Raw genomic sequence first — 13,641 nt, 5'->3', positions numbered from 1 at the left:
CTGGACGGGGAGGGGCGGCGAGGCCGGAGCCCCTCTCTGTTGGGCGGACTCCCCATGGCCAGAGGCTGAGCTCCACTCCCGCCGGCCGCTCCCTAGGGGAAGGGGAAGGAGAGGGGAGAGCAGCGAGAGGCCTCCAGCAAGCAAACGCGGGCGGCATCCGCAGTCTCCAGAAGTTTGAGACTCGGCCGTAAGCGGACTTGTGCGCCCCAACTCTTTGCCGCGCCAGCGCCTGGAACGGAGAGCAGAGGCGGCCCGGCCGCGGCGCTCCGGCTTTGTCATGATGGCCAGCTACCCCGAGCCCGAGGACGCGGCGGGGGCCCTGCTGGCCCCAGAGACCGGCCGCACAGTCAAGGAGCCAGAAGCGCCGCCGCCGAGCCCAGGCAAGGGCGGAGGGGGTGGCGGCGGGACAGCCCCGGAGAAGCCGGACCCGGCGCAGAAGCCCCCGTACTCGTACGTGGCGCTCATCGCCATGGCGATCCGCGAGAGCGCGGAGAAGAGGCTCACGCTGTCCGGCATCTACCAGTACATCATCGCCAAGTTCCCGTTCTACGAGAAGAACAAGAAGGGCTGGCAAAATAGCATCCGCCACAACCTCAGCCTCAACGAGTGCTTCATCAAAGTGCCGCGCGAGGGCGGCGGCGAGCGCAAGGGCAACTACTGGACGCTGGACCCGGCCTGCGAAGACATGTTCGAGAAGGGCAACTACCGGCGCCGCCGCCGCATGAAGCGGCCCTTCCGGCCGCCACCCGCGCACTTCCAGCCCGGCAAGGGGCTCTTCGGGGCCGGAGGCGCCGCAGGCGGGTGCGGCGTGGCGGGCGCCGGGGCCGATGGCTACGGCTACCTGGCGCCCCCCAAGTACCTACAGTCCGGCTTCCTCAACAACTCGTGGCCGCTACCGCAGCCTCCCTCACCCATGCCCTATGCCTCCTGCCAGATGGCGGCGGCCGCAGCGGCTGCAGCAGCGGCGGCTGCGGCCGCGGGCCCCGGCAGCCCCGGCGCGGCCGCTGTGGTCAAGGGGCTGGCGGGCCCGGCCGCCTCTTACGGGCCATACACTCGCGTGCAGAGCATGGCGCTGCCCCCCGGCGTAGTGAACTCGTACAACGGCCTGGGAGGCCCGCCGGCCGCACCCCCGCCGCCGCCGCACCCCCACCCGCATCCGCACGCACACCATCTGCACGCGGCGGCCGCACCGCCGCCTGCCCCACCGCACCACGGGGCCGCCGCGCCGCCCCCAGGCCAGCTCAGCCCCGCCAGCCCAGCCACCGCCGCGCCCCCGGCGCCCGCGCCCACCAGTGCGCCCGGCCTGCAGTTCGCTTGCGCCCGGCAGCCCGAGCTCGCCATGATGCATTGCTCTTACTGGGACCACGACAGCAAGACCGGCGCGCTGCATTCGCGCCTGGATCTCTGAGAGCCCACCGCATGCCAGTGCAGACGGATGCGAGGATGCAGGGACGCGCGACGCCGGTCCTGGTCGCAGCCGACGCCGCCGCCGCCAGCCGGACCTCACACCCTCTGGGCCCGCCTCTGGATCCAGCGCCCGGGGTCCCTTTGTGCTTTTTCGCTCTCCTCAGCTCCTCTTTGTTCCCTCTGCTTGTCCTCCTGTACTCACCTCCCTGACCTCTATGCCCTTGCACTCCCCTGGCCTGAAGCCGCCTCTCTGCGCGCTTTTTACTGGGCTCGTCTCTTTCCGGAGCCCCAGCGTCTCCCGCCCAAGTTGACCGCGGAAAGGGCCCGGGGCCGAGGTGCGACCGGGCGTCGGCGGCGCAGACCTCTTGGCCTTCTCTCACAGGTCGGTGCGCTCGCGCTGGGCGTTCCCCGCCTGACTGCCGTGCCGTCCATGGCTAGACGCGCCGGACAGGACTGGCGGCGGGACCCGCGCTGCCTGAGAAAGGGACAGACCAACACGTGTGTTTGCTCCGCGAACCCTCTTGAAGCTGTTCAGAAGCCGCTTGACGCGGGGTCCACTGGGCGGGGCGGGGGTTGGGACCCAGCGGGAGCCGGGACAGCCTGGCTCCGCGGCCTGTACTCGGTTTACACCGCGGGCTGGCGCGGAGGGAGGCCGCGTTTCCTTCGCTGTCAGTCCGGTCGCTTCGGGCACCTCCCGGCCCCGGCGGCTGGCTAATGTTTTGTTTAAAAGATCGGTGGAGCTTTTTAAGAGAATATTTAAAAAAAAAAAAAAAAAGTAAGGAGAAAAAACATTCACCGGGCAACCGGGGAAGTATTGTGGCCTTGGAGCTTGCTAAATCCAAACATGAAAATCAAAAGCTTTAGTATTCCTCATCTTCTCTTCTGGAAGATTTGCGTGAGAGTTCCTGTCGGGCCTTCAAAAAGCTGTGTTCAGAGGTAGGAGAATATATCCACTAAATATGGTTTCGTCTACCAATTGGGGAAGTTTCACCCTCTCCCTATCTGAAGAAAAAAAATCAAAAACAAATGGCCCCGGATCTTCCGATGCAAGTCCTGGTTGCAGGGAGATCACTGCCTGCCTGGCCCACGCTGCAGGGACGGCTCGTCCTCCCTGCTTTTTGTTTTTCAAACGTCCTGCTTCTCCCACCTTGGGAAGGAGAAATGTGAAACCCGGCAGCGGCCGACCTAGGTGGTCTTGTGGCCCGGAGCCGGCCCGGCCTGAAAACCATAGACCTGGTTGTACTGTAACTTGTTTGGGGGACCAAATTTTCTAGAGAGAACTAGAGCACTTTTGTTGTGTTTTTGTTTTTGTTTTGTTTTGTTTTTGTTTTTTGCCTTGTCGATTCCCGAATAAATTTTTTGTTCTTTCTTTTAACACGGACTTCTTTATTTCCGTCGCGCCTAAGTTCAGCAGCTAGTTCAAAGCGGGAGATTTTCAGCACAATTTTCTTTTTTTCAGAATGAGCTAAACAAAGATTGAGAGCAACCGGGGTGGCAGGCGTTTGTGGCTGTCGCTGCTGCTTTGTTTTCCTGGGGATTGTTTGTTTTCTGTGTCATCACTGGCCCGTTGCGGCTGTTTAACGTCAGCAGAAAGTTCGTTCACAAGGCGCGACTGTAGGTAGGACTCGGTTTATTTTTGTACCCATTCAAGTTTGTATTCTACCTCATATACAGTTGTACTAGGTATATGGGCTGGCTGTGTTTTTATTATTGTTCTCAAACTTTTCGATTTTGAGTCAACTATAACAGCCAAGAGTTTGTTCCGAATATTAATAGATAAAATTCTGGTTGTGGAAATGCGCTGCAAGCTGCTAACCTCTGTACAAATGTGAGGAGTGACTGATTTGTTATTTTTAATAGTCAGAATTCATTTACCTTGAGATATGGGTCGGAGATTTGGAGGTTTCACTAAGGATTGAACATACTTCGTGGCTGCAGAAATTTAGTCTTTTTTCTTTCTCTCTCTTCCTTTACTGAGATCTTCAAATAACGAATTAAGATCCGTGCTTCCGCGCAGGCACAAAGGCGTTTGACCTGGTTGCAGTCTGGTTCTCCCAGACGGATTAGGGGGTGATGGGCCTTCACTCTTCTGATGGGATAGATGACTTCCGACTTCTGATAGGATAGATCCGCTGGCTCTTGCGGGCTACTGCTCAGCTGAGACTAGACCCCGCACCCAGCGGTGTGTCCCTCACTGCCCCGGTCTATCTCGGGGCCTGGCCAGCAGAGTGGCGGCAGGTCCAGGCCGGCTGGTGGGCCAGGAGCGGTCTTGCACCACGAGAATGAGCCTGCAGGCCTCTCACTTCAGCCCTCCAGTGGTCAGGCGGTAGGAACCTCAGGGTGGTATCCCCGTTATGTGTAGTTGGGCCCAAGTGGCTTCTGCTCAGAATGCCCCCCGCCCCCCACAGGCATCCTGCCAGAGACTACAAGGCAGGAGACTAAGCCATGGGGATTCTCAGGGGGCATCACCTCAAGACTGAGACTGGAGCCTACCAGGAACCGGCAGGAGCAGGATGGAGAGGGAGGCTCAGCTGGAGCAGGAAGCCCTAGAGGCTGCTCAGGGCTGGTGTCTGGGTGCCTTTGGTGCCCAGCTGCTCCACTATCTGGCTGAGGGGAGTTGCAGAACAGAAAGCAGCCTGCTATGTGCGTGTCTGTTTGTGCTTTGTCTAACGTGAATATGTAGCCCATGGGCAATTAATTGTGTAGTCTGTATCTGCTGCAAATGTGTGTGTACAGTGTCAGTTGTGCATTGGTGACAGGGTGGGAGGTGTGTGTGTCTGTCATTCGCCTACAGAGTGGGCATTTATTTTCGGCATTGTAATAATCATATGGCTAACACTTAGGAAGTGCTTACTGGGACCACAGTGTGTGTGGCATTCATACCTCACTGGTGATGTGTGCATTTGTGGGTGTGTATTCCTGGCTTGCTGAAAAATAAAATAATATGGACAGAGCCTTTGCTTCATCAGGCAGAGGCTCCCTGTTCTGAGGCTGGCTGTGAGCACTCTCCCAGCTGCTGTCTGAAGCAGGGAAAGCAGGGGAGGGAAGTCTCCAGGGCCAAGACCCGGTGCGCAGGTAGCAGCCCACCTCCAGTGAGACAGAGAAGTTGTCTGGGGCCAGCAATGGAGGACCAGCCTGTCTGCTCTCTGAGAACTGAAAGGCAAAAGGCACCCAAGGCTGGGAAGAGAGCAGCAGCCTCAGCAAGTAAGGAAGACGAAATGAAGGAATCAGTGAGGGTTTCCTGGGTCTACACAGGGATTGAAGGAGGTGAGAGAAGGGAGCCACATCATACCCCACTTCACCATGAATGCCCACAGGAAAAATCTGTCTAACTCCAGCCCTCGGGATTTCTCCAAAGCTCTTAAGTTTGGTCATTTTCCTCTGTGCCGAAAGTTTAGTTCAATGGCAGGCTGTCTTCGTCTCTCATTTCCTTTCTCTTCTCTCCCTCTTTGCACTTTTGAATTTCTATTATAGAAGCTGATTTAAGCAATTCCTGAGGGCAAAAGTATTTAAGAGAGTTATATAGCAATTATGCCTTAGCATATACAGTCTGGTCTAGACAGCTGGGCCATGCGGATGTATGTATATATGTTGGCCAGTGTGTAAATACAATGTAAATAGAGTTTAATACAAATACCTGGCCAGTTCCTGAATGTCCTGCCTAATGAGTTGTTCTTGCATGAAGATTATGTGTGTGGTGGGTGTAAACATCCTCACACACTGCCAACAGTATGAGCCCCCTCCTCACATTTACACAGAAATTCTTACAGTCACCTCCACCTCACTAAAATTGCCCAGTCAGAGTAAGTGGGTTGGTTGGGAGAAAGCGGGGGGAGGTGTCCTATTCTCAAGAGGGACCTGGAGAAATCTTTGCCATTGAAGTACATGCACCAAGGGACTGTGGGAAGGGGACCTACAGAGTCCTGGAGATGGTCCTGTACCCTACTACAGAGGGTATTGACGGCCTCTTTTCTGCTTGCATCAGTAAATAGTTCGCAGCTCCACATCTGAGGCTTAGATGAGCAAGAGGCCCTGGACCTTTCATCCGAGATTAGGTGCATCCAGCCTACGCCAGGGTTTCCTGGAAGCCAAGGCTGGAGATGGAGCTGCAAGGAACCCCCTGGTGGAGGGTGGAAATTGGGGCCAGACCCAGGCTTTATGCAGTCGGACAAGCAGAATATGGGCCAGGAATCTGAGTCTGGCCCAAAACAGTTTGCTCTCAACTGAGCTCTTCCCTTTATGAAGGCCTGGGCCAGGCTTCATGGACAGAATCACCAGACCAGACTCCTGGCCTCTGTGGGTGGGGGGTCTAAGGCCAGGAAACATCTTGATCAGACTCAGGACCCCTGCAGTGTCCCCATTCTGCAGATCTAACCTGGTGGTGACCCTGGGGCCCTGCCCATCAGGCCTGCCACCACTGTGTGGCAGTCCCTGCTCCTTGGAGTAGACTGTGGGACCCTTAGAATATGGGAAAGGATGGGACTAGGAACCCCATACCTTAGGGACAACCAGGAATTAAGGATTCTTAAAACCAAGCAGTCTTAGCAACTTTCCACTTTCTGGAGAGAGGGCTCCCAGTTGTCATAAAAAGAGTGTCTTGCGTGTAGGAACCCAGAATTACATTACATTTGAGGAATCTCAGGTCCTAAGAAGAGAAGAGACCAACCAGAGGTCATCCAGCTATCTGTGGGGCAAATGGTCTCCGAAATTTTAAAAGGAGACTTGACAGCAGCTGAGCCTAGCTGCCACTGATGCTCAAGGGAGCTGTGTAGTAAAAGAGAGCCTCCCAGGAGTAAGAAGGGAGAGCCTCCCAGGAAAAGAAGGAGGCACAGTCTGAGCTGTGGGCAGACTGTGCCACAGAAACTGCTGCTGTGCAGGCTGTTTGCCGCACAGGCTTGGTGCTGAGCTGTAAAAAGCTTGTTCTGGGATCTTGTCACTTCGGGGAGGTGGCCTGTGCAGAATAGGGCAAAGACCTGGCCTGTTCAGCCAGGAAGAACTGGAATGGAACCTGATGTCCTCTTTAATAACTATGTAATCTTGGGCAAAATACACATTCAAATTTCAGTGTTCTCCTCTATAAAACAGAAATTCTTATGTGTGTGTATCAGAATTATTAAAATAAATTTTCTGATTTTTAAGTGCCCAGTTTATAGTAGACGCTCAGTAATGTTTTTCCCTTCCCCTACATAAAAAAAGGAAGGAAGCAAAGAAGGAAGAAAGGAAGGGGAAAAAAACTTTTAGTGATAACTTTCTAGGATTGGACTTCCTAACCCACCCTGCGAGCATCTTCCGGGGCCAGGCGCACGTGATTGCATCCACCCTGCCTTAGCCCCTTGTCCCTAGTAGTGAGGCGCACGCAGTTACCGTCACAGCTAACACCCAAGCCCTGAAGGCACACACGGTGGGCTCTGAGACCTCGTCCGGCGCTCCTCCAACCGCCCTCTCGCTTCCCCCAAAGCGGTCTTCACACATTTAGGAGGTTTACTCTGAGAAAGGCCGTGCTGACCCGAGAAGCGGCACCGACCCAGGGGCTTGGGGCCAGCCACAGCCCCACTCACAGGCTCTCCGGCTGGCGCCTGCAGTCCTCACGCGCCTCCCTCGACTGGTTGATTTTTCTTTTTTTTTTTTTTTTTTCTTTTTCTTTTTTTTTCTTTTCTTTTTCAGAAAAACAGAAGGCAGCCACCGGGCCAGAGGTTGCAGGGTCAGCCTGTGGGCGAGGCTCTCCTAGGCCTTTGTGGATAAACGGGAAACCTGAGGGGCAAACGCAGGAAGCGGGTTGGGTCGAGTTGCGGGCGACAGAGGCGCCGCCAGCGGGTGGAGAGCGAGAGAGGCCCGTGGCCGGGAAGACCCCGGCCTGGAGCGCCTCGCGTCCCCGGGGCCCTGTTGCCGGCGCTGCAAGCCCAGGTCTCGGGGCGCCGGGCTAAGTCACCTTGCCAGCTCTAAACAAAATTCGGGAGAGAATGAGTCGGCCAGTCTGGGCACAGGGTGCTCTCGACTGCGGAGCGGTGGACGGAAGCGCAGGGGCCCTGATTGCCCCCAGAGGTGCTAAGTGCACAGGGCAGTGGCTGCAGAGCCCCGGCACAAGGCCGACTCAGATCATCCACGTTGGGACCTCAGCCTGCCCGGTTGTCCTCAGTAATAATAATAGTATGAAACCGAGTTTTAAAAAAACCTTTCCCCGCATTTTCCTCTATGTACAAGAGAGAAAAAGTATTTCTAGGCAGTCAAAGGAAAAAAAGGGGCGGGGGGGCGGGCAGGATCCCAGGAAACTTTAATCTGTATGGACGAGGAGCGAAGGGGAATATGCCTTTTGCCTTTTTTGTTTGTTTGCTTCTAGAAGAGAAAAAAAGGAAATTCGACACATATTTTTAAAAATCTTCCCCCAACAACCGCTAAAGGCTGTGAGTGTGAGCAGAGAGCCAGGAAACCAAGCCCCCGCCCGCAGTGACACCGGGCCTTTGTCCTCCTTCCTGAAGCCCCCGCGACTGCTGACCGTGCGGAGATAAAGGCCGGGTCAGGACCCTGTGGAATCCCGAGGGAGGGGCGGCGGGGCCGTCCCACTGGCCACTTTCAACCCCATATAGGGAGGTTTGGTGGGCCCAGCTGATCCCCGGAACAGGGGCTACAAGGCCAGGGGCTGTACCCACACCCAGGCTCAGAGGAGGCACGGATCTGCCTTTCCCCCACGAAAGGCTTCTGCCACTAAATTCCTTGGACCTTGCCCCCACCAGCATTATGTTGCCCTACTTAAGGTCTCCTGAGGCGTTAGGGACTGTGGCTCGCCACCGGACCCGATCCCCAGAAACGGAATCGTGCTCAACCTCTGTGGCGACTCTGGCTTTCGCTACCGCTGGGCTCGGTTGGCCGGCCAGATCCGAACCCGTGCATCGCTTGTTCCAGCTGCGCCTCTCAGGGGCGCCTCTGTGCCTTCTCCGGTCCTCGGAGACTCCTCCAGCGCCCGGCCTCGAATTTTCTGCGCAACACTCTCCTATCAGCCGAACGGGTCAGCAGAGAAGGCGGGAGAGTGTTTGTGACCCTGCCCTGTCCCTTTCGGTGACTTAAAAACCCAGGTCGCGGCGGAACCCAGCCTCCACGGCATTGCCTTTGCAGGTGGCAGCCTTGGGCTTACGCCTGAGGTCGTTTTCTCCACAGACACTTCTGGGTGATGCGAGTGCTGCGCAGCTCAGAACCCTTGGAAGGATGAGAGGAGGACAAGCCCGGCAGCCTGCCGGTGCGGTGATGGAGGGCTCTTCGGTAGCCACACTGCGCGCCTCCCACGCACACCTTAACAGTCTTGGGGCCCCGGGCCAGCGCTGCAGCCCAAAGAGACCCTGCAGACGCATTTTCTCCCAGGCGTGGCAAACCCTGGCTTCGCCTCCCTTCACCATGGCTTGTGAGGGCAGGGGGCCCCCCCGGGGGCCGCCTTCCCTGACCTGAATGAGTCAGGGACCCTTCTTTATTTTCAGTGGGGGTGTGACCTGGGGAGATAAAGGAAGGACGACACACCTGGGAAGTGGGGCCCTGCAGCCTCTTGTACCCGGAGCGGCCTCCTTCTCCGCTCCCTCCCCTCACCGGCAGGCTCGGGGGTCTTGGTCCCCACTGAAACTGGAGCCGCTCACCGGCCGGCAGATGAGAGATAAAGGAGCCCGGAGGCGCCGAAGCGCTGACCAGCAGACCCGGATCCGGACTTTCCGGCGCTCCAGAGCAGCACCCGAAACCCTACTTCCCGGGTGGCACCGACTCTGCTCGGAAGAAATGGGTCGGCTGAGCAGCTCCTCCGGTGCCACGCGGTGTCTCCAGGCAGACAGTCGTGCTCGCGTGTGTACTGTGCATGCACAAGACTGCAGGATGATGTCCTGTATGAGCCCTGTATTAGCCCCTTTGCTCTCAGCCAGACGTACACGCATACGTGTGTGCATTTGTCATGTGTCTAGGGACAGGTGTGCACCTTTACACATACGTGATGTGTATGTGCACACATATGTAGAACGTTCTAGCATCTATCCTGTTGGCTCCTGCAGGCACTTATAGGGCTGGCTGCTCGTAAGTCATCATTACACCTCGCATTTACACAGGCCTTTTCAGTTTTGGCATGATTTTCAGAATCACCCCGGAAAATACTCTCCTTTGAAAGTTTACAGATGAGGAAACAAGCCAAAAGAAGCTAATGGGTGCCCGTTTGCACACACTCTGAGAGAGATCGAGGTCAGCCAAAGATCCCGCCCGCTGTTGAACTTGGGTGTGTTGGCCGAATGTGCTCATAGATGGGTCTGTTTAGCGCCCCAAGCGACCTCAGGTCCGGCGGGCCTTGGCCCTTCACCAGGCTTCCTGGGAGACCCACTGCGCCGGGTGTTGGGTCTCAATTCCTGTGCTGATAAGCACTATCTTCTGGAGCTGGGTGATCCTAGTGCCCAGGGCGGGAAGTAGGGAGTTGGCCGGAGTGCCGCTAAGGCGATCCCGGCGGTTCCACGGCCGTGGCTGCCCACGCGCAACTGGGTTGCAAAGCCTGGCGGGCCTCGGTCTCTAAAGCAGCCACGCCAGGCAAACGTGCGATGATAGGATCCTTTCAGCCCACCTGCAAACCCCGGAACCCAAGGTTGCCGGAGCAGTGAGGAAGTTCCTGCTGTCTGGAATCCCTAGCGCCCCTACAAGACTCGGAGCCCACCATGCCCATTTTACAGACGTGATTAGTCAGAGGCTAGAGCGGTACAGTGAGTTGCTCAAGTTCAACGTCAATTGAGTGACCAGAGTCGGGACTGGAATCCCCAATTACGTGTGTCTGAATCCTTAGTCCACGGTCCCTCTGCCCCAGCACGGATCGCTGGTACCTCTGGCTCCTGCGCGACCAGGAGCCATCCCGCTACTAGCCTCCGACTTCCCTCGCCAAGAACGCGAAGACTATCATAGCTCTCACCAGCATCATTTAAAAGGTTTCCACACGCTTGGAAGCTGTTGCTTGAAAACAAACTCCCTGTATGCGTTGGGTTTTGTTTCTTTCTTTCTAACCCTTCCTGAGGCATCTGGTCCCACTCCACCCTCTAAGCCCTTGCCGTCGCAGAGTGAGGCTGCCTAAGGGTTGTAGCTTGACCACATCTCGGGGGTGCCCTTGGGCCTCTGCGCCGGGCTCCTGCAGACTGAGGTTGCTGGTCTCTGGGCTCCAAGGCCGCCTCTACACCGCAGAGCCCGGGAGCTGGAAGGGAGCCCGCGGTTTGGCGAGGTTGCCGTTCGGGCTCACGGCCTCGAGGCTGCCCTCTGCTGGCACTGGGCGACATTACCGCCGCCTCCCTCTGCGGCCCAGGAGCTGCACCCACAGAAGGGGCTCGCCCAGAGCCAAGCGAACTCATTCTCGCTGGGTCCCCAGAGTGGCTGCTGCACCTTCAGCCACTGACAAGACCCTCCCGTATTTCTCAATCCGAGACTTCTGTTCCTCCCCCCGCCCTCGACACCAGAGGCTCCGGTGTTCGGACACAGAGAAAAGGCAGAGAGCCGGAGCTCTGTGCTGGCAATTCCACCTCTTCGCGGCGCCAGCTGGGATCCGCGGCCAACCAGGCACGGCCACAGGCGGACGCTGGGGGACTCCAGGGGTGGCCCCAGGCTGTGCTCGTCCCCTTTACTCTCCGCCACCATAGCATTGATTGGCGCCCACGGGTCCCGACCTACGCCCAGAGGAGCCTGCCCCCCGCCTTTCAACCCCACTTGATGGTGGCCTACTCGCTTGGCTGCCTTTATTTCTTGCAGTGCACTTGTCTCTCCAACCAAATTAAGAACTCGTTGACGACCGGAAGTGGCTGCTCCCTACCCGCACCGCACAGGCCTCGCTCAGGTTCTGCTGAGACAGAACTGATTCCAGAGGCCCCCATTCTTGCCGTTGAAATAAACCTTAGGCAGACACTTCTGCCTGCTGCATCCATTCTAGACAGAGTGGGGTAAAAATTACTCAGTCATCGTATCTATGCATTTCCAGTGCTATGTATTAGGACTTTCACACTTTCACTTTTCCCATCACAAAGATAATTCAAACTGAAGAAAATTGGGAAAATAAAACATTAAAATGCACAAAAAACACCAACGCTACAATAATCCCATCCCTCCTCGAGGTCACAAGGTAACCATGGTTAACATTTTGATGGCATCCTTCCAGTCTTTTATTTATATATTTCAGTTAAAATAAGTCTAATTTCCAATAATTAATAAATGTACATAAAATGTGCAGTTTTGCATCCTGCTTGTTTTAACCTTTCGCCATAGGGTTTTTCTCCATATCTTATTATTTGAAAAATGATTTTCAATTATTGCTTAATAATCCATCCTTTGGATGAACCATAATTTTGTTATACATCAGCACCAAGTATCTGTTTTAGGCCCAGGAAAGTTTCCCTAAGCCACACTCTCTGAATCAGTCTTGATCAGTTAATATATAATCAGTAGTTGATCAATCAGTGTTGAGCCTTTCTTTTTAATTTTTTTGTTGTTGCTGTTCTTTTCTTGTTTGTTTTGAGATGAAGTCTCATTCTGTTGTCCAGCCTGGACAACAGTGGCACCAGCTCAGCTCACTGCAATTTCTGCCTCCCAGGTTCAAGCCATTCTCCTGCCTCACCCTCCCTGGGAAGCCGGGGTTACAGGCACCCACCGCTAGCCTAGCTAATTTATGTGTTTTTAGTAGAGATGGGGTTTCACTATGTTGGCCAGGCTGGTCTCAAACTCCTAACCTCAAGAGATCCACCAGCCAGGTGCAGTGGCTCACACCTGTAATCCCAGCACTTTGGGAGGCCAAGGCGGGCCGATCACGAGGTCAAGAAATCGAAACCATCCTGGTCAACATGGTGAAACCCTGTCTCTACTAAAAAATACAAAAAATTAGCTGGGCGTGGTGGTGTGTGCCTGTAGTCCCAGCTACTCAGGAGGCTGAGGCAGGAGAATCGCTTGAAACCGGAAGACGGAGGTTGCAGTGAGCCAGGATCGTGCCACTGCACTCCAGCCTGGGCAACAAGAGTGAAACTCTGTCTAAAAAAAAAAAAAAAAAAAAAAAAGAGAGAGAGAGAGAGAGAAATCCACCCACCTCGGCCTCCCAAAGTGCCGGGATTACAGACATGAGCCAGTATGCCAGGCCATTGCTGAGTCTTTTGCTAGCCTAACAAAGAGAGTCATGGTCCCATTCTCAGGACACAAAAAAATCTACCCAGATATTAGGGACTGCCTTGACCTAGAAGAGGGCCTTCTAGCCCCTGCTGCCAGCCATCTCCCTCTGCTGGAGACCAGTGTATCTAGAGTGGTGAGAGGGATGAAAGAAAGCAGGAACCAGCAATGTGTCTGAAGAGCTGTCCCAGCCTGCTTCTAGGACCAAAGTCCTGTATTCCCAAATGGCACACAAGATGATGTTTGTCACCTGGGGTACTGTGTGCAGTGTCTTGTAATGGTTAGGAGTCAAACATGCCTTCATGTAATCCTGAGTCTTCCCCTTAAAAGGTGTGTGACCTCAGAAAAGCTGCTCAACTTTCCTGAACCTCATTCTAAAAATTGGAATAATAATGCCTACCACATCAAGCTATTGTAAGTATTCAAATAAATGACACACTCAGCCTGTACAAATAAATCATCAATACACAGTAGCTACTGCTTCTTTTGCCTCTGCAGCTACTATCGCTGTTGTTCTGGCATTAGCTGTGGTCTTGGGGATCACTGCAATTGCCCTCTCCCTCAACTTCTGACCCCATTGCTACTGTTAAACACAAGCCCAAATCCTGGCACTAAGCCGGATCCAGGTCCTCAGGGCTGAAGGAGTCATTTCCAGCATTCTGGTTGGGCTGCTCAGGACCTTCTGACAATCAGGCCTGGGCTTGGGCTGTTTATACTAGAACCGTTAAAACAGGAAAATATGCAAACCCTTCATTCACAGGGATCCGGCTATTGTTGGGTCAGAAATGATATTTTTGTTTCTAGAGTAAAAGGTACATTTGCTGCCTTACACACACACACACACACACTTTTTTTTTTATTCCTTTGGTTGTGTCTACAGAGCTCAGAAGGCAAAGTAAATGATCTGGTTCATTTGACCAGCTCAAGCAGCCAACCTGAAAAGGTCCCTTGGCCTGATTGATGTTTATATGTACTCCAACGAGCCTGAACCTCACTGGGCTCTGTTTAGTCCATCCGCAGACTAGGCCCTTATCCATCTCCCAGACAAAATGCCTCCAAAATCCATCTCCCAGAAATGATAGGTTGATAGCAACGCCG

At 54.9% G+C, this 13,641-nt stretch overlaps 1 protein-coding gene and 1 long non-coding RNA gene across 2 annotated transcripts in view; one reads left to right on the top strand and one right to left on the bottom strand.

Annotated features, from left to right (window-relative positions):
- Positions 1-1,914, bottom strand: part of LOC105469952 (uncharacterized) — a 35,145-nt gene extending 33,231 nt beyond the window's left edge. Inside the window, exon 1 of the long non-coding RNA XR_980156.2 lies at positions 1,610-1,914. This is a non-coding gene — a long non-coding RNA (uncharacterized lncRNA). The remainder of the gene's footprint in view (positions 1-1,609) is intronic.
- On the top strand, positions 125-2,782 carry LOC105469954 (forkhead box L2). The gene has a single exon (XM_011721601.3). It carries the CDS (start codon positions 278-280, stop codon positions 1,406-1,408), a length of 1,131 nt encoding a protein of 376 aa, XP_011719903.1. The 5' UTR covers positions 125-277; the 3' UTR covers positions 1,409-2,782.
- Positions 2,783-13,641: the final 10,859 nt, after the last annotated feature.

Source organism: Macaca nemestrina, chromosome 2, assembly GCF_043159975.1.
Source record: "Macaca nemestrina isolate mMacNem1 chromosome 2, mMacNem.hap1, whole genome shotgun sequence".
In the NCBI taxonomy this organism is placed as follows: domain Eukaryota; kingdom Metazoa; phylum Chordata; class Mammalia; order Primates; family Cercopithecidae; genus Macaca; species Macaca nemestrina.
Note: the sequence above shows the minus strand (reverse complement) of the source record. Positions and strands in the feature narration are given on the sequence as shown.